The sequence below is a fragment of the Paralichthys olivaceus genome, chromosome 13 (genome assembly GCF_024713975.1).
Source record: "Paralichthys olivaceus isolate ysfri-2021 chromosome 13, ASM2471397v2, whole genome shotgun sequence".
In the NCBI taxonomy this organism is placed as follows: domain Eukaryota; kingdom Metazoa; phylum Chordata; class Actinopteri; order Pleuronectiformes; family Paralichthyidae; genus Paralichthys; species Paralichthys olivaceus.
In genome coordinates this window covers 17,475,537-17,496,062 of record NC_091105.1, presented here as the reverse complement: position 1 = coordinate 17,496,062, position 20,526 = coordinate 17,475,537, and the positions used below count along the sequence as shown (strand labels likewise).

The window sequence follows — 20,526 nt, the reverse complement described above, 5'->3', positions numbered from 1 at the left end:
TTGATAGTTTGGTCATGTCCCACCTCCAACTCAACATGATTGACTGATCACAGAACACCTGGATGATCGGTGGTGTGGTAACTAAGAAACAGAAGGAAACTGGAACAAAACAGCAAGAACCCGGAAGGTCCTGGTTTTTCCATTGATCTCGATCAGGTCTTATGGGCAGAGTGAGAACCAACTATGGAGAACCTTTCGTATTGATGGTGAGCCTCCCAACGTGATACCAGACAGCGGCTCTTCTTCCTTCACAGGCTGCGGAGGCTCAACATGGAGCCTAGGATTCTCTGCAACTTTTACAGGTGCACCACTGAGAGTATCCCGACTGGCATCATTGTGGTAAAGTCTGCTCAGCGCATCACCAGGACGGAGCTGCCATCCATGGAGCAATCGGATCATTAAAGACCCTTACTACCCAAACCATAAATTGTTCTGTCTGCTGTCATCTGGCCGCCGGTACCACAGCATCTGGGACCGCACCACCAGGCTCAGGGACAGCTGCATCCCCCATGCCATAAGACTTTTAAACTCCTCCCATCTGTTATAATTCATCTCTCTGCGCCTTACAATATTTGCACAATATTTGCACTACTTTTGTATTTTTTATATTTTATATTCTATTTTTATTTTTTAAATTTATAAATTCAGATCATGTCTAATAATGTAATTGTTGTGCATATGACAATAAAATCCTTGAACCTTGAACCTATCTAGAAGAAGAGATCTATCAACCCTTCTTTGTGGTGGTAGGGTGGTGCTGGTCACCCGGACTGCTGCATACACTCATAAAGGTTGCATGCTCTTTTAAGGGACTGTAACATTTCATGCAAATTAATTACTGCTTGACTTAAGAGTGAATACAAATAGCAGACTGAATCTGTTGCAGATTCATGCAGAAATGTCAACAAACAATCAGGTAATCTTAAGAACCAGACCCGCAGGATTTTTCCAAATGAATGCCTCAACACTTTCAATGCTGCAGGGATGTATACAGTGAGCTGAGAGAAAAGGCCCAGCTGGGACTTTCCTCTATAGTAAATGGCTGTGGGTGGGAGGGAGTGTCATGTTGACTCCAAGGAGGAGCCTGAGGAGAAGAGAGTCAGCAAGGGAGGAGCACAGAGAGGCTTGGCAATTGTGTTTTGTCCACAGCTGTGAGACAACAGACAGCAGGAAATGACTATAGGCAGCACAGACAGTTGTCTTTTGTTGTTGTTGGTAATTTTTTGTAGCGTGTCCTCCCTGACAACATGGATAACTTCAATGCTGTCCTGCGGTTTTTCTTGGACCAGAAAGCCACAATTGGCTATAGTTTCATGGCTCTCCTGACTTTGGGCGGGGAGCGAATCTTCTCCATGGTTGCCTTTCAGTGTCCTTGCAACCACGACCAGAACTTTGTCTATGGGCTGATTTTCCTGCTGGGCCCTGCTGCCGTGCTGTTGGTCTTTGGTCTGTTCTTCAGCACCAAGTTGTGGAGGGTTTACACTGGCTGCTGCCTCAATCCCATGAAGCTTTGCCCCCGTGGGAACTGCTTCGGCTGCCTAAGGGCTTTCACAAGCATCTTCACTGGGGCTTGTGTGGCTCCTATAATGTGGCTCTCTGTGGCCCTTCTCAATGGAACATTTTATGAATGTGCTGTCAGCGGTCTTGATGATAACCTGGTGGTGGATTTGTTCTGTAAAAACAAGACGTTGAAGTGTCGGGAGGAGCTGGCTCGAGTGCCCTGTGATCGCTCCAAACTGTCCAGGGATGATCGCATGGAGTTGCTGCTGATGCTCAGGGCCCAGTCACAGGTAAGAGACACACATCACTGACATGACAATGAATTTCAAACTTCAGTCAAAGCTGAGGATTAGACTATTCATGGAGTCCAACATGATGCTGTGAAAACAGTTCTGTTTTGACACTTTTGACACTTTAGAAAATAACTATGCTGATGTAATATTGATGTCATCTTGGTTATTTCAAAAATGTACAAAACAAAGCTTGTGGTACAAAATGTTGTTCAAATTAACAATCAGGGTGTTTACAGGGCAGATGTAATGAATGATGCATGGGATTCAGGGTTTTTGGAGTTTGGCACTGAAAGTGTGAACAAATCAACCTCTGATACAAACTTTATCGAAGTGTTGTTGTTGTAAGGCACTGGAGAAGCCCTTAAGTCACAGTAGTGAACATTTATAGTGAATGTGATTTTCCATTCAAAATCCAGCTGGAAACAATCCCAGATGACACTGGGTGTTAGACAGGTTACACCCTGGAGAGGTTGCCAGCGTATCGGAAGGCTGACATTTATTCACCCTCACAATTTCACCTACGGGCAATTTAATGTCTCCAATTAACCTGCATGTCTTTGAACTGTGGGGGGCTGGCACGTGCACACAAAGACCAGGACAGACGAGGCGGGGCCACCTTAATACAGTAAAGGCTGTAATCAGAGTGGGTTCTTTTAATCTTTAGGTGCAGCACACAAGTCTAAAGTGAATGAATGTGAAGTCAGTGTGGAGAGCAATGACCACTGTCATACACTTACTGTTGTAGTCTGATATTTGAATTGAAAACCTTATTTTGTAAATTCCAGTCTATAATACCTTTTTAAGCACTTTCTAAATAAAAAGGGAGTTTATATTATTAACTGATATTAACTGATGAAAAAGCAGCCATGTGCAGCAATAGGCCTATAGGAAATTGTGGATACGATACATTGCACCGAGATGCATTGTTCTGAATTTGGAATGTTGACTGCTGAATCGTAATTGAATCTTGAGGCTAGTGGAGGAGCACTAGTGAGCACACAGTCATTACAGTCACATCCGACAGGCAGCACCTCCCAGCTCCTGTTCCAGTTCCGGCGGTTTTTCTTTGCTTGTTTGGAACTGAGAGGTGATGAACTAGTGGTGCGAGTTCACAGCTTATCAGCCTAAAGACAAAAACAAATATAGTTAACTTGTGTCTTGCTAGCAAACAAGACAGAGGGTAAAACAAACACCATCTAAATACGTATTTTTGGAAGTTTTCTTTCCAAGTTGTAGAGTGAAAGAAGACATGGAAGCAAAATAGACCAAACTCTCAAAAATCACCAGTACACGAAAAAACACAATTTTGATACGACCATCTGGTTTGAATCTAGAAACCTCCAGCTGTAACCATGTAGCACTGTGCAGTCCGATGGTACTTTTTTCAAATACCACACCCCCAGTTTATGTTGCAGACATTCTTTTATAAATTTGGAGCTGAGATAACCCTGATGACTTCATAGGATTATTTTCACAGACATTAGGCAAAAAAAACTAAAACATTGTCAGCACGCATAGTGTTCCAAGCTCTTTATATACAGTCTATGGTTCCAACCAGGGTTTTTTGTAAATCCGAATCCAAAATGAATAAATGCAGACTGATGTCATGTTAATATTTGAGGCAGCTTGAGTGTGCAAGTATTACAATCTGTTGTTATTGGCATAAAGGAGGGTATAAGTGGAATTCTCTATTATCTGTATTTATTCAACCATAATATGTGTGTCCTCAAGTGTAAAGTCACCATGTCCTTCTTGTTTGTCCACAGATCCTGGGCTGGTGTATCATCATTATCTCTGTCTTCATGGGCCTCCTGGGTACCTGCTGTAAAAACTGTCGCTCCAAAGTCAGCTACCTGCAGCTCACATTCTGGAAACGCTATTCGGAAAAAGAGAAGGATCTCTTCGACACCTTTGCTTTGGACTATGCCACCAAGCTGGCTGAGAGAAACCTGCAGAGCTTCTTTGAGAACAAGAACCCAGCTCCATTTCCTTTCCCCAACCACAAGGCTTGGGAGGAGGTCTCTGCATATTATAGTTTTTCCAGGAGTGAGCAGTATTACAGCACTCTGCAGCGGTATGTGGAGAGGGCAGACAGGGACTTTGCACCAGAGAAAAGACCTGTCATAGACTTTGAGCATGGAATAGAGATGAGCTAAAGGAAGAGATTGTTTATATGTTTGATTCTCCATTAGCCGTGCCCTGCATCCACGTTTATGAGCATGATGTGATCTGCTTAACATTTCAGAAAAGGTAAAAATTGAAGGAACAGACAAACAGTGGTGAGACTAGTTACACTTTACTGTAAGAATGGACCCTGAAGGTTTGACTGAGGAGGAGCTGTCTACTGTATGTTAATCTTTAATGGTGCAATGGTGCATAACCACTACTTCTCCCTACCTCTGTAATCCTGTATGCATTTACAGCCTTTACTAACATGGTGCTTGAAAGTTTGTCTTACTTTGGATTGGCAATGTAACGCATTGATAAAGTTACAGTCAAGGCCGAGCCATGACCGGGAAGACTGAGGTCACGTCATTGTAATTATCTCCAAGACTTGGGGGCTTATAACAAGCTTTGAACTTCAGGGGCCAGTAGATTCTCTCATTGTGACTTTGTTATTTTTGCCTTAAACCACTGGGACCAGTCTGGGGCCAGCTGTCTTATTATGGGGGGCCAGTTTATCAATTCAAACAAATTTAGATTTTAACCATATTGCAGTTCAGATGCCAAGTCAGACAAGTCACGACAACATGATAAATTAACAATAGCAAATCTAATGACCTTGACAACTAAAATAGTTCACTGTACCACTGTATTTCTGGAGGAGTCTCAAAGGGGTTCAACAGTTTTAGGAGCATCCGCTCCACAATTATTAAATTAAATTATATATTCTGTGTATCCCATCCTGGGCAGCATAACGGTGTTTGTGCTTTCAAACGCTCATGTTGGGAGAAAAACAGAGATTAAAAGTGAAAAATCTTAATTGCTTTGGTACTTTGTGTGAATTTTGTCTTAGTATTCTTTAAAACCTGGCTACACCCCCGATTAATAAAATGCTGAAAAGTGTATGAAATGTTAACACCTAACACTGCATCAAGTGTTTTATTTTGTAAAATATAAGAATTAAGGCTGTGTCTTAGTTAAAGCCAACTACTTTAAACATGCCGGCATATGACATGCTAAAGGTTGTATGCTGTTTCTCCTTCTGTTGACATTATGACGTCCATGTCCATGTAATTACCTTCGCACGGATAAGCAGTCTTTCAGCATTCCATCCTTTCATAATCTACAGGCAGACATGTGCAAATGATGCCCTGACTTGCGACTGCAGACATGTACAAGTGTGTTGTTTCATCAGCAGAAGAAGGACTGTACTTAAGTAACTACTTGAGTAATATACCAGAATAATATAACTGAGTAATATCTCCTTATGCTACTTTATACCTCTGCTCTGTGTTAATAACAACCCTATCAACAGTAGAAGAACTGAGATTATCAGTCAATTTACAAAATTAATTGAGTTTATATTTGATGTGTAAACAATTAAAATATTTTTTCTTGCAAGAACATTCACTCATTTGTCAGACACTTATCCAAAGCAACTTAAAACTGAGGGACAATACTACACTACACAAGTGGGAGAGCTTGAAGTAAATAGTCTGTATTTAAATAGCACTTTCCTAGTCTTGATGTCCACTCAAAGCTCTTTACACACAGTTTTGCCATTCACCCATTCATCCAGTGCATCTACAGTATGTGCAACATCTCTATAACCCATCACCCATGTACATTGCTGGCATCCGGAGCATTTTGGGGATCGAAATCTCGCCTAAAGACACTTCAGCATTCAGGATGGGGGAGACTTGGATTGAACTGCCAACCCTGTGCTTAGTGGACAACCTACTTTACCTAGCCACAGCTGCCCAGAAGTACTAAGTGACCAATCTGATCAGAAGTGCACCACAAAGTGCTAGTGTGGGTGTGGTGTTTTAGGTGTTGTTACGAGAGGCTTCTGATGATGAATGATGATGCTGCCTTCAAATGGAACTTGTGGTAACAACGTGAAGTCATGTACAGAGTACACGTACAGAGTACATGTATAGAGTACAGAGTACATGTACAGAGTACATGCCTTCCCACAAATATTAACATGATCAGTCTGCATTTATTCATTTTGGATTCTGATTTACAAAAATCCTGGTTGGAACACTATGCTTGCTGAATTCAGAGACCCGCCCAGTATCTGATTCATTGTTTGTTAAATCTTTCCAAGTCAGTTCTGTGTCCGTTCCTGTGTTCAGCTCTTAAACTCCAGCCAGTGATTCTCTTTTCCTTTAACTCTTTTAACGATTACATTTAAAAATTTCTTGGATATTTGAAATGTTATTTTGCAGGGCAACATAATGGCGCAGTGATTATAGATAATTTAAAAATCTGGAAGTCAGGGAACTTCCTTGAACTCAATGAAAACAAAGCAGAAGTGATTTTATTGGGCCGTTTGTCTTTAGCCTGAGTGATGCCCTTGGTTCTCTTTTTCTCTGGATGCACACACAGGAAACAACTGTGGATCAACTGCACAGCAGAGAAGCACTTAAAACTACCACTTAAAGGTTAGAGTAAGCCATATTAACTCAATACCCTTTTTGTCAAACTCTGCTAATGTTTCCTTATGGTAAACATCACCTGATACATCTCAAACTAGATAGCAACTGTTTCTCAATTCAGCGGCAACATCTTGCACAGGACCTGACAAATGGCTGCGTAAACTGCATTGGCCGAAACAACGTGATAAGGTCTGGTCTTGTTCTGCCATAACATCCATCGCCTAACAACAAAGCTACTGACAAAAATGTTCTACGGTTGATTAAAAATGTTGAAAACAGTTCATCACTAATGCGCAAAGAATTGTGGGACATGTTGGACCGGGAAGGATCCACCCGATGGAGCCTCCATTGCTCAGGGCTGAAAGGACACATTTGTCGGCTGCATTTAGAGGAGCCCTCGAACTGGGACAATCTAGTCGCTTCGCTGTGACGCAATCTGTCAATGCAGCCCACGTAGGATGCTGCCCCTGAATTGAGACACAACCAACGTTATCAACCCTCTGTCAAAAGAATTGCCTCAGGTAATGTCCAAAGCCACGACCATTTCTGAACATAACAACTTTTGTTAGCCACGGGAACTATACTATGTTTTACCACAAGCTCAAGCACTGCAGACAACAGCTAACCCAAAGAAGACAACAAAATAAAAATAAACATTGTTTCTGTCACTTGTGCAACATCACACTGGAATATAAATGGAATATCACTTTAACATTTAAAAAAATATTCAGCTTCAACTGTGCAATATTCCCTTTGCTATAATTATCTGTCTGTGCACTATAAATGGTTCATGTGCAATTCATTCACTGTAAATATCATCACACTGCATATATTTCTTCCTGTCTTTACACTGTTTACTAGTTTAATTACATTCATATGTTTCTATGTATTTTTTTATATTCCTTACACAAGTATTGCATGTAACTTATCACTTGCTGATGTCTTTTTGCTGTAACACTGCAAATGTTCCTGTTGTGGGACTAATAAAGGACTTCTTATCTTATCTTATCTTATCTTATCTTATCTTATCTTATTTATCTCATTTTATCTTAAGATATAGATTAGACCTTTACAGTACATAGATCATTCGTCATTCTACTGCTTTATTTCCTTTTTCCTGTAAAACAAAATGTATAAAACAGAATACAATTATCATTGTGCAAACAGTTGCCTTGTTAAGTGTTTCTTGAAATGAGCTTCAATGGTTAATAAAGTTGGTTTGAAAAAAAAAAAAAGTTTCTCTTAAAGCTTGCAGACCCAATCAATGGATTTCAGATCAGCTCACACTGAAGCTGTAGGCGAATAAAGTAGAGTAACAAAGTGCTGGTGGGGCCCATGTGTTCAAACTGCAGCTCTCCCCCTCGTCATAAAATCACACTGCACACACACAGCTCGTGAAAGTACAGTGCGACCGTAAACAGGACCGTCCTTCAGAGAACCACAGTCAGAGCAAACTGTCAGAGCCACGATACCGTCGATCCTCAGCGCAACACGCAGCACTGACCGTGTGTCTGTTAGCATTAGCATAGCGGGGATGAGTTTATTAAGGTCCACATAACCCACAGCTCCACCAACATGACAGACTACGCAGAAGAGCAGAGGAATGAACTCGAAGCTATTGAGTCCATCTACGAAGACTCGTTCACAGGTCAGACTTCCATCGGTGTTGACAGGGGAAGATAAAGACAGCTAGCTCACAGGCTAGCGAGCTAACGCTTGTTAGCTGACTGTTGAGTAGAGGAGAAGAGTGTTTCCTCCAGCACCCACTGGTTCACATTTAATGTCAGACAGGCAGTGATCGATCTGTAGGACTCCCACTGGCTCTGACATGCACAAAGAAGTACGACGAACTTCATTCAGATTTGACGTAACTCTTTCCAGAATGAAGATAACCCTGCAAAAATGGACACGTTTATAGCGTACACCCATCATGTTTACGTGTAGTGGTGCTGCTCATACATTCGGCATGTGTCACATGTAGGAATAATAACCTTAAACTTCGTTATACTAATGGCGATTACTGTAATATCATGATGTAAAATGTGGAATGTAGCATAACCATAAAGTGGCACAGGTCCAAACTACATACATGTAAAACCAGGTAAATAAATGTCTACATTTGGCATCAGCATATCAATAATCATATCTCATGTCAGGACGTGTCCCACCCTTTCATTTATATGCAGGTCAGTGAATGGATATGGGACATTCACGCTGGGGCAGCTTGCTGTAGTCTGCACTGTCAGATTCTGTAATTGGCATGTGTTGCATTTGTCAAATAATGGACTACATGTTTGTTTGGGTGTGTTTGGTTTACAGTGCTTTCAGATGAGCCCACCAGCTTCACCATCACCGTAACATCAGATGCAGGGGAACAGGGTGAAAGTGAGTATACTAATGTGTGAGTGTGTACACATGGCAGTATAAGGTTGAAAGGGAAGTTCACTCATGTCTTTATGTTAATTTACTTAAAATGTTTACAATTATGTTATTTACATGTTTATGTTTACATAGGACTGCTTTACAGATTTACACATTTAAATATTTGCATGATGATGTGTTGAATCTGCCTCTGTAGTTCTCTCACATTTACCTCAGTCTCAGGCCTTTCTGGCTTCTTATTTTTTAGTTAGTTGCATTTAGCAGATGCTTTTGTCCAAAGCGACTTACAATAAGTACATTTGTCATAAGAGAGAAACCAGTTACATGAGCGCAAGAAGCAGGAAGTGTGTGTTGTTGATGTAGATGACCAGTGAACAGTTAAGTGCTTCTCAGAAAGTGATCCATCTCCATCCTGTTGTTGAGTGACCAAACTACCCCACATTGAACCCTCGCGTTACAGCAATCTGACTGTTCATAATTCTGATACATTAGTCAGCAGTTTTATGTCAAAGGTGATAAAGTTTGAAAAGATTTGAAAGCTGGTCACTTGAAATATAGCAGAGAACAAGCTGTCTGTTCCTGTTGCAGCTGTGGAAGCAACATTGAAGTTCACATATGTGGAGAAATACCCAGATGAGCCCCCGCTGTGGGAGATCTACGCCCAGGACAACTTGGAAGACGGTGATGCGTTGAACATCCTCACTCTACTGCAGCAACAGGTCTGTTCATCTTAACGGATTCCATCTGTGTTGGTGTGAGGCTCATGTCCTGTATCTGTTATCTGTCCAGAACTGCTTCAGTGTGCCATTTTGGAGGTTTTTTGTGAATATCTTTAGATTTAAAATGTCAAATGAGTTTTTTCAGTTGTAAACCTACTTGTTTCCTTTTTGCAACAGCACAGAGTTAAGCTCTGTAAATCATTTGTCTGATTTGTCTCAACAATCACATTCACAACCCAAAAGAAGGGAATTTACACAACATTTTATATTTTTCCTCTTAAATGCGGCTCTCAGAGTAGAGTTTCCCACTGACCTGGAAAGCAGCTGCTACACAACACGAGAGACATTCATTTTCCCGCTAAAGTCTGCTTATTATCTAACATAGATATAATTGTATGTGCCGTACTATGTATATGAAGTCCATTTTAAAATGCTTACATTTTTTACGCCACAAAACACATCATGGCTAAATGATACCACAGAGGTAGTCGGGATATTAAATGTCAATACATCGAACATCCAATCTACTCACGCTTTCACAACCTCTTGTGCTCATGCTCACACTCTTCCTTATTATTAGAGGAAAGGCTTTTGTAGAACAGGTATGCTCCAAATCAAATTACAAGTTGGTGAAGTCATGTGGGTGTGGTGTGGTTTGTTTATAGTTAATTTGCAGAGATTATTTTATCTATCTATCTGAACAAATCACATCTCATTATTGTCTTTATTACACAGCTTTTTTTAATCTAATACAAAAGGAAGAATCTAAATCCTAAGGGCTTTTTGTCCGTGGAACCAAGCGAATGCATACCTTATCCCTGCAGCACTGGATTGTCTCTCATCTCTGCCGTTGTGCATGCATCTCACTCAGTGACTCGACTCAAAATGACTTGCTGAATACGATCATTTGAGAAGATTTACCACCCATTCAGTTGGTCTGTGAGTTTCCTGGGTAGCTCCCTGGTTAAGATATAATTGCTCAACTTTGCTTTATCATTTGTATATCTTTGTCCAGATAGGACAGCTTCTGGTTGTGAATCCAGACCACGTTCCAACTCTTAGTGACGTCAGGTATCTCCTGATCTAAGACAAAACACCAATGTAATCAGAATCGATCTGTATATGTGGTCACTCTGCAGGCAGAAGAAAACCTGGGCATGGTGATGATTTTCACCCTGGTGACAGCTGTTCAGGAGAAACTCAATGAAATTGTGGATTTGATGAAAAATAGACAAGAGGAAGAGAAGCGACGGAAAGAGAGAGAAGCAGAGGAAGCTGAGAAGGTAGGAACATGAATAATATGCTTTTTACATACATATTGCTCATCTCCATATGATATCAAATCAGCAAACACGCATACAAAGGCTGGTGCTCTCTTTCCCCTCAGTTTAAGACCTGCAGTTACATGTTGTGCAGCTAGGTTTATTGTGAAGGTTGTGATTGAGAAATGCAATTTCTGAAAGTCTCTCTGATATTATATTTGTCACATTTTAAGCAGAAGCTCTGTTTCCCTCTCACCTGATTTGGGGATTTTCCTGAAGGACAACCAATTAGCTTTCCTTGTTGAATAATATCACAAAATTAATCCAGATTTTTGGTACAGAGGCCGATATTTACTCAACAAAGATTCCGTTTTGACTGAACTGCCTCCTCCCTCTCTACAGAAGGATTGGATGTGGTCAGTAAAGACTCATCAGTGCAGTATGTTGTTGTACTGATGTGTGTTTGATTGATTGACAGGTTGCGTTCCAAGGCACAGTGGTAACCATTGAAAACTTCTTGGCATGGAAAGCCAATTTTGAGTTGGAGGTTGCCGAGCTGAGGCATAAGAAACAGAAGGAGGAGGAGCAGACGGGAAAAACCAAACTCACCGGTAACGCTGATGTCCTCATATTTGTACTTTTCCGTCAGGGCTCACAACTTGGAGACGTGAATACACAAACACTTGGGTTTAAGTATATGTCTGAAATTCCCTGCGGTGGATTACAAAGGTAGAATTATGAAAACTGTGTTGCTGTCCAAATCCTTTGACCTGACAATGTATGAACTTGTGATAATGTCATGTTTTCCTCACTAGGTAAACAACTGTTTGAAACAGACCACAACTTGGACACGTCAGACATTCAGTTCCTTGAAGACGGTAAATAAGTTGCTGTGGCATTTATTAAGGCTTTTCTTTGGCACAGTGGAAATAGTAAAAAAAAATTAAAAAAATTCACAACAGCACATTTCATTGCAACTTAACTGCTCTACAATGGTGTGAGCACAAATATGAAAAAGTGTTAGACTCAGCGTGAGATGATATTTGGTGTAATTGAAGAAAAAGTCCAAATAATAATTGTCATAATTAGTAGAATTCCATCCAATGTGCATGAGACTGCACTGAAGTAGAAGGACACTAGTTGAAGGAATTCAGTTTGGAGTGGATCTTTTGGAGAACGATTAGCTTTTTGTCCCATCCTAATCCCAGCTGTTTTCTTCCTTTGCAGCTGGAAACAGCGTTGAAGTGGATGAGTCACTGTTTCAGGATATCGAGGACTTGGACTTGGATGAGGACGACCCAGACTTTGACCCTTTAGAGATGGGCAGTGACGAGGATTAACGCAGGAGTAAAACAGAGGACTGACAGGACTGCACTACTCTTCTCTGGAACATGATCATCTGCTCAGAGGATCCAACGGCTGCGTTTATTTTTTAAAGACTTGTACTGCAGCTGTGGAACTCTTCGTAAATACAACATACGCACCTATACACATGGGTGTCCATTTCTATGCCTTTACAATGGAAGGCATCCCAGTGACATGCACCATGTTTGGCCAGAAGAGGGCAGTAAGATGTCAAGCATAGCCAGGGAATGGATGAAGTGAGCAAGTTTCAACACCCCAACATATTCGTATACTAAGTGACAATAAGATGACACTCAGCCTGTTAGTTAGGTTAAAGTAAAAAAGTACTGATGGAAAAATGTATGATTGACTTTCAAGATTAAAAGTACTCATGGAACCTGGGTCTTTTTTTGAGTTTTATATTGAAACGTAATTACTCATGTTAAACAGACTTCTTCTGGGGGAGCTTGTTTGAACAGATTGTATTCTGTTGTTTAAGTACATCTACACTTATCAGTTATATTTTATAGCCATGTGTTTTTCACATTGATCATGTGGTTTGTATGAAACAAACACGTTTTGTTAAATATCACAACACAATGTTAATCAAATGTAAAACCCGTGGTTGTACATCACTAAACCATAGAACATGATTTTCATGCCTCCATGACGGTGATAGCCATTTGCCGTAGGCGTTATTATTTCTGCTTGTCTGCCCATTCCATTCTCATAAAATGGGATACCTCAAGAACACCTTGATGGAAGTTTTTCAACTTTGGTTCAAATATTCACTTGGACTCTACGATGAAGGTCAAGGTTATGTGACCTCTCAAAATTTTTTTGTTCACGATTAACTTAAATGATCTGGGGAAGTAAATATGTAGATGGAAACTGCCCTGGTTGGTGGAGGAATAAAACCACAGTGTTCTAATTCTAGTTAGTGCTCCCAACAATGAGACATGTGCAGTGATAATGAGAACAGGGATGAAAGACACAAGCTTCACGGACACAGTGTTTATTGTCTCAGCACAAACAGTCATACAACAACTGAATAAGACAGTATAATATTAAAATATATAATTTACATCTGGTGATATATTTGAGCATAACTTTAGTGTTCGACAGTATTGTTCTTCCATTGACAGCCTCATCGTGCGCTTCACATTGTAAAATCATTTACTTAAGCATTTTCATATTTGCTGTTACACCACCACATGTCCCAGGTGAACTTCAATATACACAAATATACAGCGTTAATAAATGTGTCTGAGGAGTTACAAAATTAAAAACAGCAGGGGCAATGTCTTTGTCAGGTTGCAGATGTGTAGACCAAAGTCAGTTATTTTTGTGTGTGTGTGTATGTGCCCATTTATGAGTGTTTTTTATGTTTCATGTTTTTTAGTTTATCATTCAGTCTGAATATGATAATCTGAAGTATCATTTGTATTTTTTATGTGTCCACTCTGGTTTAAAACAGCTTCTAACAAGCAAAGAAAAAATAAATATTGCTTAATTTGAATTCAATTAAGATTATTAGATTCTGACAGACGTCCCGACAGTGTCAGTGCTTTAAATCTTATTTTATCACTGCAGCACAGAACAACATGAGGAGAAATAAAAGCAGAAGCCTTGTATGGCTCTTTTACCAGAGAAAAAGAAACATTTCAGTAAGACTGAGCTCACCACACATACTTTGCCCCTCTGCCTTGGCAGCATCAGACAAAAGAGCAAAAACACTTTTAACACATTAAATCCCTCTGCTTATTTACAGTTTAGCCTCAGCCTGACTTAAGGGGATAGTTCCCCCCAAAAGGAAAATTCACTCATTATCTACTATGCCGATGGAGGGGTGAGTTTAAATACAACTCGAAACAGTGTCAATTAAATAAACACTGTTTACCCCTGGAACTCCAAAAGATTTTTGGGATGTGGTGTCTGAAATGCCATGTATTGTGTTCTTTTTAAAGGAAGCTGATCTCTAGGTCTGAGGCCCATAGGCCCTGGGACAATCGGAGGAGGTTAAGGTTGTCGGATATAAACTGAATGTATACATTAGGGCATTAGATCATGGCTCTAACTGTCACCCTAAATTTGAACTGGAGGAAAGCCAGATGTGTTTTCTACAGATTCACGAAAAAAACTCACCTATATAAACAGGGAGTTGAAGCTGTTAGGCAGAAGAGATTCACATTGGCCCCGGATCTCTCTCCAGGCAGACTGCAGTGCTTGCATTTATGCTGAACTTTTTGTAATAAACCTTTTATACAATCAAGACGGTGTCATCGGAGATTCCTTCATCATCTTCACATCATCGCTACCCCAATATGAAACAGGGACTCAATCACGTCACTCACCCTTCCATCGGCATAGTGGTGATTAGATAATGAGTGAATTGGAATTTTTGGGCGAACTATCCCTTTAACTACCCTATCATGCCTAGTGTTTCTTTTCTTGTCACATGATCATATTGGCACTTTTTTTGTCGCTATATCTAAATTTTGCTGCAGGTATCAGTGTTTGTTCTCATATCATATTAATACGTTATTTATGGTTCTGACTGTTGTTTGTAATAAATAAGTCTGGCCCTGCCACATGAGCCAGAGTTAACTGAGGCAGTTGACAAGCAGCTTTGTAGTACAGGTTATCAGGATGGCTGATGTTAGGCTCAGAGAAGCCTGATAACTAAAATATAATCTGGGTAAATTGAACTTGCTTGGACGTACAGGCCTCTGCTCTCAGGGAAACAAAGAGGTGTAACTGCATTATTTAGATTATTTGAGCTTCAGAGGATGTTATGTCATTCGGTCAAAAGGTTGATGTTTAGGTGAGTCATTGGTGTTGAAGTCAAAGTTTAGTTTACTCACCTGCACTTAGAGTCTCATTCCTATGAAACTGAGCACAAGCAGTGAGTGTGGTCTCTTGTACAGACTGAGACAACATGGTTTCACTGTGATTTTCATCAATAAACTCTGACGTATGTGAAAGGAAATATAGACTGATACAATATATTTGGCAGCGCAGAACATCCAATGGTTTAACTCACTGAGTACAAATTAGATATATAAGAACGGTATGCAAGACATTTCTATTATTGTCAAAGTTAATGGTAATTTAGTTGTAAATGCAGCTTGATTAGGGTTTTCAAGTCATTCCATGATCACAATGGTTTTAAAAGACACCCCAATAAAGATTTGCATAGGTTTTTGAACTAAAAGGAATGGAAAAAAATGGAGGAAACTGAAAGGCTGTGGAAAACTGCAGTAAATTGAAATGTAGGCTCAGATGCTAAAATATACACAGGGAAACAGAAGCAGACGCTGTTTCTGTGAAGCAGAGTTCATGGAGCTGCAACTGTTTGCAATTGTTGTGAGAGCAGAAAACTGATCACTCAATGTCCCTGATGTCCCAGATAAAAGACAGAGGAACATCCTTCATTTCTTTTTTGAAGACCTCGTCAAACCTCTCATTCTGGGCCACAGTGAAGTGGTTCTTCCAGTCACCAATGGTGCCTGATGTTGCCGGTACATGGAAGGAGAGAGAGAAGGAGAAAGAGAAGATTGTGGTCATTCATCCTCACTCTGCCATGTGTCCTTAGTCTGGATATCCATTCCAACAGCACACTTCTTTAATATTGTGTGGAATTGTTTGTGTTCGCTGCTTAATTATTTACTCAGTAAGCTAATGCAGTACAATAAGTAATCTCTTTGGCATAAAAAGGGAAACAAACTGTACCTTGGATGTGGAGAACACACTGATACAGAAAAATGGTTTACGCCGGTGAACTCTCACAAACTTGTGTTTTCAGCTTCTTTCTACTGCCATCGTGGCCAATAAAGTAGAGTACTGCAGATTTTCGGTGAAAATGTCAGACTGGAGACTCCTCATGGTGCATTTTTGAAACAGCATTTCCCGCATTAAAAACCAGACCATTATCCAGTCTGCCCTAAATCTCTTGGATTCATATTTACAGTCATTGCTACACTGTGCATCGTTTAGAAGATGAGGCTCTGTCCCTGTCTGTTATTTTTACTGGGTTGGGATTACAAGTACAGAGTTATTATACAAGCACATCCATCTAACCATCCGCCCATCTACCCACTCACACATCTCTTTATTCATCTCTCTATCCATCCACCCATCCATCCATCCATCCATCCACCCACACACCCACACACCCATCCACCCATCAATCCATCCACCCATCCACCCATCCAGTCATCCTTCCATCCTTCCATCCATCCATCCATCCATCCATCCATCAATTCTTCCATCCATCCATCCATCCATCCATCCATCCTAACTAACTCAGTATTGAATGACACCTGAAGCCGTAAACACTTTCACCTTTCCTCATGAATGTTCCCTGGTGGTGGTTGAGCAGATCACCTGGCACCTGTTCATAGTTGGCATGAGGGATCCTCTTCATGTTGTTGAAAGTGCTGTGTTTCACCACATTTGCCAGCTGCTCATCAGTCAGCTCTTTACCCAGGAACGAACAGATCCTCCTCACTGCAGACTGCAGGTCCTGAACCAAAGCACAGTTGCACAAAGATCTTTTTTTAAACCCACTTTGACTCATTTTACAACAAAATGTTATGACATTGTGTGGACAGGCAAAGATTGAAATGATTTCAGTTCCTACCTGAATCATTTCTTCATAAGTGATGAAGAGCATGTTCATATCATCCTTGTGTGAATGGTAAATCTTAACATGATCAAACCAGCAACACCCAAACACTGCAATGAATAATGCACAATGTCACTATCGCATTTGAGAAGTTCGCTGCACTGCTGAGAAAACACCAGAGCAAAACTACTTTTACCGTCTCCTCTCAAAAATTTGTCAAAGAAGTCGTTGAAATCCCTCGGCGTTTCCAACATGTTTGCAACCTTATGGAAGTGGTAGTAAGACACAAGGACATCTTTGGGATTTCTTGCCACGTAGATCACCTAAAGGAGGCAAAGTGTGGGAATCAACAGTAAACAACCTTTTCCTGTGTAGTGATGACTGACTGACTTTTAATTGCCTTGTTGAATTTTAAAGCTGTAGGAGCATTACCAAATGCTAATCCTACACTGGGCCTGAAATTGGCCTCTCAGTGTTAATGAGAAGATTTGGGTGTGTATCATTTCCTGCAGCTACAGAGCAGGAAGTCACAAGCCCAACAAACAGTGGATCACACAGGATGACATTTGTTGTCTATGTAGCAGTAAGGCCTAAGAAAGGAAGTGACAGTCCAACACAACACACACATATATATATATATATATATATATATAGAGAGAGAGAGAGAGAGAGAGAGAGAATACCAAATTTCAACCTATGCATGATGTAGGTTGTCGTCTGAAATTGATGATAAACATGTAAGTTTTGGCCGCAATACCAAAACTTGTTTTACCTGTGCTTTTATTCTGGAAATAAAAAAGGTGGTGTTGAGGTATTGCTTCAGCTGAAAAATAATTTTGATCATTTTGGAGGCTGCAGTCTTATAGTGCATCATTGGTGCTTCTGTTTGTTTAAATGGAGGGACAAAGTAATGTCAGTACACCCCAAATACAGCTGAACAGCAGTAAAAACGACTCGCTCAAGAATTTGCATCCATAGCACTTCAAACTGAACACTGCCTGGACTTTAGGGCCTTCAAAGGGGAGGGTTTACTGCAGAGCTGTTTGAGCAGACTAACGTTGTTTAATCTTTTGTGAAACTTGGGAAATTTTTAATTGACTGACCCAGACTGCTGAAGCATCACATTAGCCTCAACTGAACTTGAGGATTCTGAGTGGTTCACCTTCTTTGAAATCATTTTAGAAATGGATCTTGTGTCCAATATGGAGAGAAGGAACAAATGATTATAAGCCACAGCATTAAAATAAGTAACTGGTGTTAGCATTTTAATAGCAGTCTATGACTCTATCCATCCATTATCTATGCTGCTTATCTTCTGTGGGTTGCGGGGGAGCTGGAGCCAATCCCAGCTGACATAAGTGTGGTTTCCAGTTTATCGCCAACATATTACTTACAATATATTGCACAATCATTCTACTAGTGCTTATTTCTTATTTTTGTTTCCTATTTTTATATTTCTACTACTACACAAATACACCACAGCAAATTCCTTGTATGTGTTAACCTGCTTGACAATACCAAACCTGATTCTGATTTTGAGACGGACAACCATTGTCACTCTCATTCTTACCTACAGTCAATTTAGTTAGTCTCCAATCAATTGCTGTGAGACACGACAAACCACTCTACCACAGTATATGTGTGTTTATTAGACTTTGGAAAGGTTTTTGCATGTCTCAGTAAAAAGAAACCACCCAGCTACAGCTGTCCTCAATACCAAGGTGGATCACATGACTCTGCTCCTTAAATCACTGCATTTACTTCCCATGTGTCACAGCACAGACTTTAAAATCCTTTTACTGGTCTGCATGAAAATAAATTCAAATGCATCTCTAATCTACTTTTATGTTATGAAGCATCCAGTGTATCAGGCCATCTGAGATGGGTTTACTCAGTGGAGTAGCTTTTAGTTTCTCTACAACCCCACTAAAACAAGCTTCCTGAGAGCTGAAGTCAGATAACACTGTCAGGTCTAGGTTCAAACATGATCATACATTCATGACCTCTTTCAAGTTTTTATTAACAATTGATTTTCTTGTTTTTGCTTCTTTGTTTTTATTGTCTCGTATAGGAAATCTTAACAAATTTGTCATGTATTTCCATGCACTTTAAATCACCTTGTATCTGAATGGTGCTGTATAAATAAATGTCCCTGCTCATCAAGACTAGAAGAATGTTATAGCCTGTGTATAAAAGTAGAATTGCTGACCTTGCCCCTCTGGCTCAGAGCAGAGGGCATGAACTGATGCTGCAGATGGGTGACCCTCAGTCTGGGTGATGGGGCCATGATGAACGCCTCCCTGCTGCCCTTCACCTCAATCCAGGGGATGAGATCAGCATTGGAATATTTGCTGAGTTTACTGGCAGCTGTCACATCTCCCTTTGACTCAAGCAGCAGTAGAATCTGCTGCATCCAGATTGTCCCTGTCAAAGAGACAGACAGACATTGTTTTTCAGACACCGTGTACAATTGCAGCAATTAGGTCAAGCATGTGTGTGAGTACTCCTCTCCTCTCCTCTGCGTGAACCTTTGTCCCGATTCCTCTTTGGAGTGTTTTCACACAATACACACTTGTCCGGCTGATCGTTTAATTCCCTGCTCTCTGCTGAAATCAATTTGCAGAGCGGGACGTTCTTTGGAAATGCTGCACATACTAATCAGCCTTCGCTCCTTCCTCTGCGCTGAGAGCTCCAGAAATCATTCCTGACCTGGAGTGCTCTCCCACTGCAGGACACTGGACACAACAGGAGCCTGGAGTGTGCATGTGTGCATGTGTGTGTGTGTGTGTATACTCTCCTCTCACCTGACTTTGGGTATGTGATGACAAACACATCCGAGTCCCTGATCTCCAGGTTGTAAATCTGGTCCACATCATCTGGATCATGCGTCCCGTTGATCAGCTTGATGCCTTTGTGTGGCACCAGTTTATGTGCGTTAACATCATTGCTTTCCATGATCACTAAATCAATAAAAAGGACAGGTGTGTTTTCCTCCATGTGTTCTTAGGCTCCTTACAGCCATTTAATAAGAGCCCAAAGTTATGCGATCATCGTGCGCTTCTATCAACATGTTGCCTACCTGCTGTTCGCTGCTCTGTCCGACGCTAAAGAAAAGACGTCCACACAGTGTTAAATATGATCCCCTCACTTCTTCCACCAGGAACACCTTTTATGATCGCAAATTGCTGCTATAAATACGTGTCCGAGGTCCCACCTCTCCTCACTCGCCGAAAAGTGGAGATGCGCGTCGCGCACGCGTTTTTACGCATTGAGAAAACGCGCAGCCACAGAGTACAAACAGAGCCGCTCGTTGACACCACACCCCTGTTCACCCCAGCAAACAAAGTGATGACAGAGGAGTGGAGCGAGGCAAGGAGGCAGGGAGGGAGGCAAGGACGGAAGGAAGAAGAGAAGAGAAGGAAGGAAGGAAGAAAGGGACTCCCAGGAGGCTACTCTGTCGGTGGGTCAGGTGATAAACAGAACAAATCCTATGCTGCTTATGCAACATCGAAACCAAAACAAGTGTGTGGTGTTGCATAAGCTGCACTTCTAGTACTGGAAGTGAGACTGTGAGAGGGTGTTCCAAATAATACACATTCTGGATCACCAGTGCAGAGGCTGAACCCCTGACTACAGTTCACCTGACATGAACCTGACAAGCATCACTCAGATTCTCTCCTGAGTCCTCTCCAGTGATTTGATGTTTGTAACACTGGGAGGTTTGCTTGAGACATCTAGAGAACCAGTTGTGAAAAAGTCGCTTGATCAAACTGACCATGTTGGAGTGTCCCTATA

At 40.9% G+C, this 20,526-nt stretch overlaps 3 protein-coding genes across 4 annotated transcripts; 2 read left to right on the top strand and 1 right to left on the bottom strand.

Annotated features, from left to right (window-relative positions):
- The first annotated feature begins 1,096 nt into the window (after window positions 1–1,096).
- On the top strand, window positions 1,097–4,879 carry LOC109631981 (calcium homeostasis modulator protein 5-like). The gene is made up of 2 exons (XM_020091068.2): window positions 1,097–1,790; window positions 3,560–4,879. The coding sequence occupies exons 1-2, from the start codon at window positions 1,248–1,250 to the stop codon at window positions 3,947–3,949; spliced, it is 933 nt and encodes a 310-aa protein (XP_019946627.1). The 5' UTR covers window positions 1,097–1,247; the 3' UTR covers window positions 3,950–4,879.
- Window positions 4,880–7,636: 2,757 nt separating this feature from the next.
- Window positions 7,637–12,501, top strand: rwdd1 (RWD domain containing 1). Its single transcript, XM_020091040.2, has 7 exons — window positions 7,637–8,045; window positions 8,717–8,782; window positions 9,368–9,498; window positions 10,638–10,781; window positions 11,239–11,371; window positions 11,576–11,638; window positions 11,988–12,501. Exons 1-7 carry the CDS (start codon window positions 7,973–7,975, stop codon window positions 12,098–12,100), a joined length of 723 nt encoding a protein of 240 aa, XP_019946599.1. The 5' UTR covers window positions 7,637–7,972; the 3' UTR covers window positions 12,101–12,501.
- A 602-nt stretch (window positions 12,502–13,103) lies between these two features.
- LOC109632001 (amine sulfotransferase-like) lies at window positions 13,104–20,200 on the bottom strand. 2 transcript variants are annotated; one of them, XM_020091092.2, is made up of 7 exons: window positions 19,811–20,200; window positions 19,536–19,691; window positions 18,941–19,155; window positions 16,928–17,054; window positions 16,747–16,841; window positions 16,449–16,629; window positions 13,104–15,613 (listed from the first exon to the last, which is right to left on the bottom strand). In XM_020091092.2, the coding sequence occupies exons 2-7, from the start codon at window positions 19,684–19,686 to the stop codon at window positions 15,489–15,491; spliced, it is 894 nt and encodes a 297-aa protein (XP_019946651.1). In that variant the 5' UTR covers window positions 19,687–19,691; window positions 19,811–20,200; the 3' UTR covers window positions 13,104–15,488. The 2 variants fall into 2 exon arrangements, with proteins under 2 accessions (XP_019946651.1, XP_019946652.1); XM_020091093.2 differs by having other exon boundaries at window positions 19,536–19,640.
- Between the last annotated feature and the right edge of the window lie 326 nt (window positions 20,201–20,526).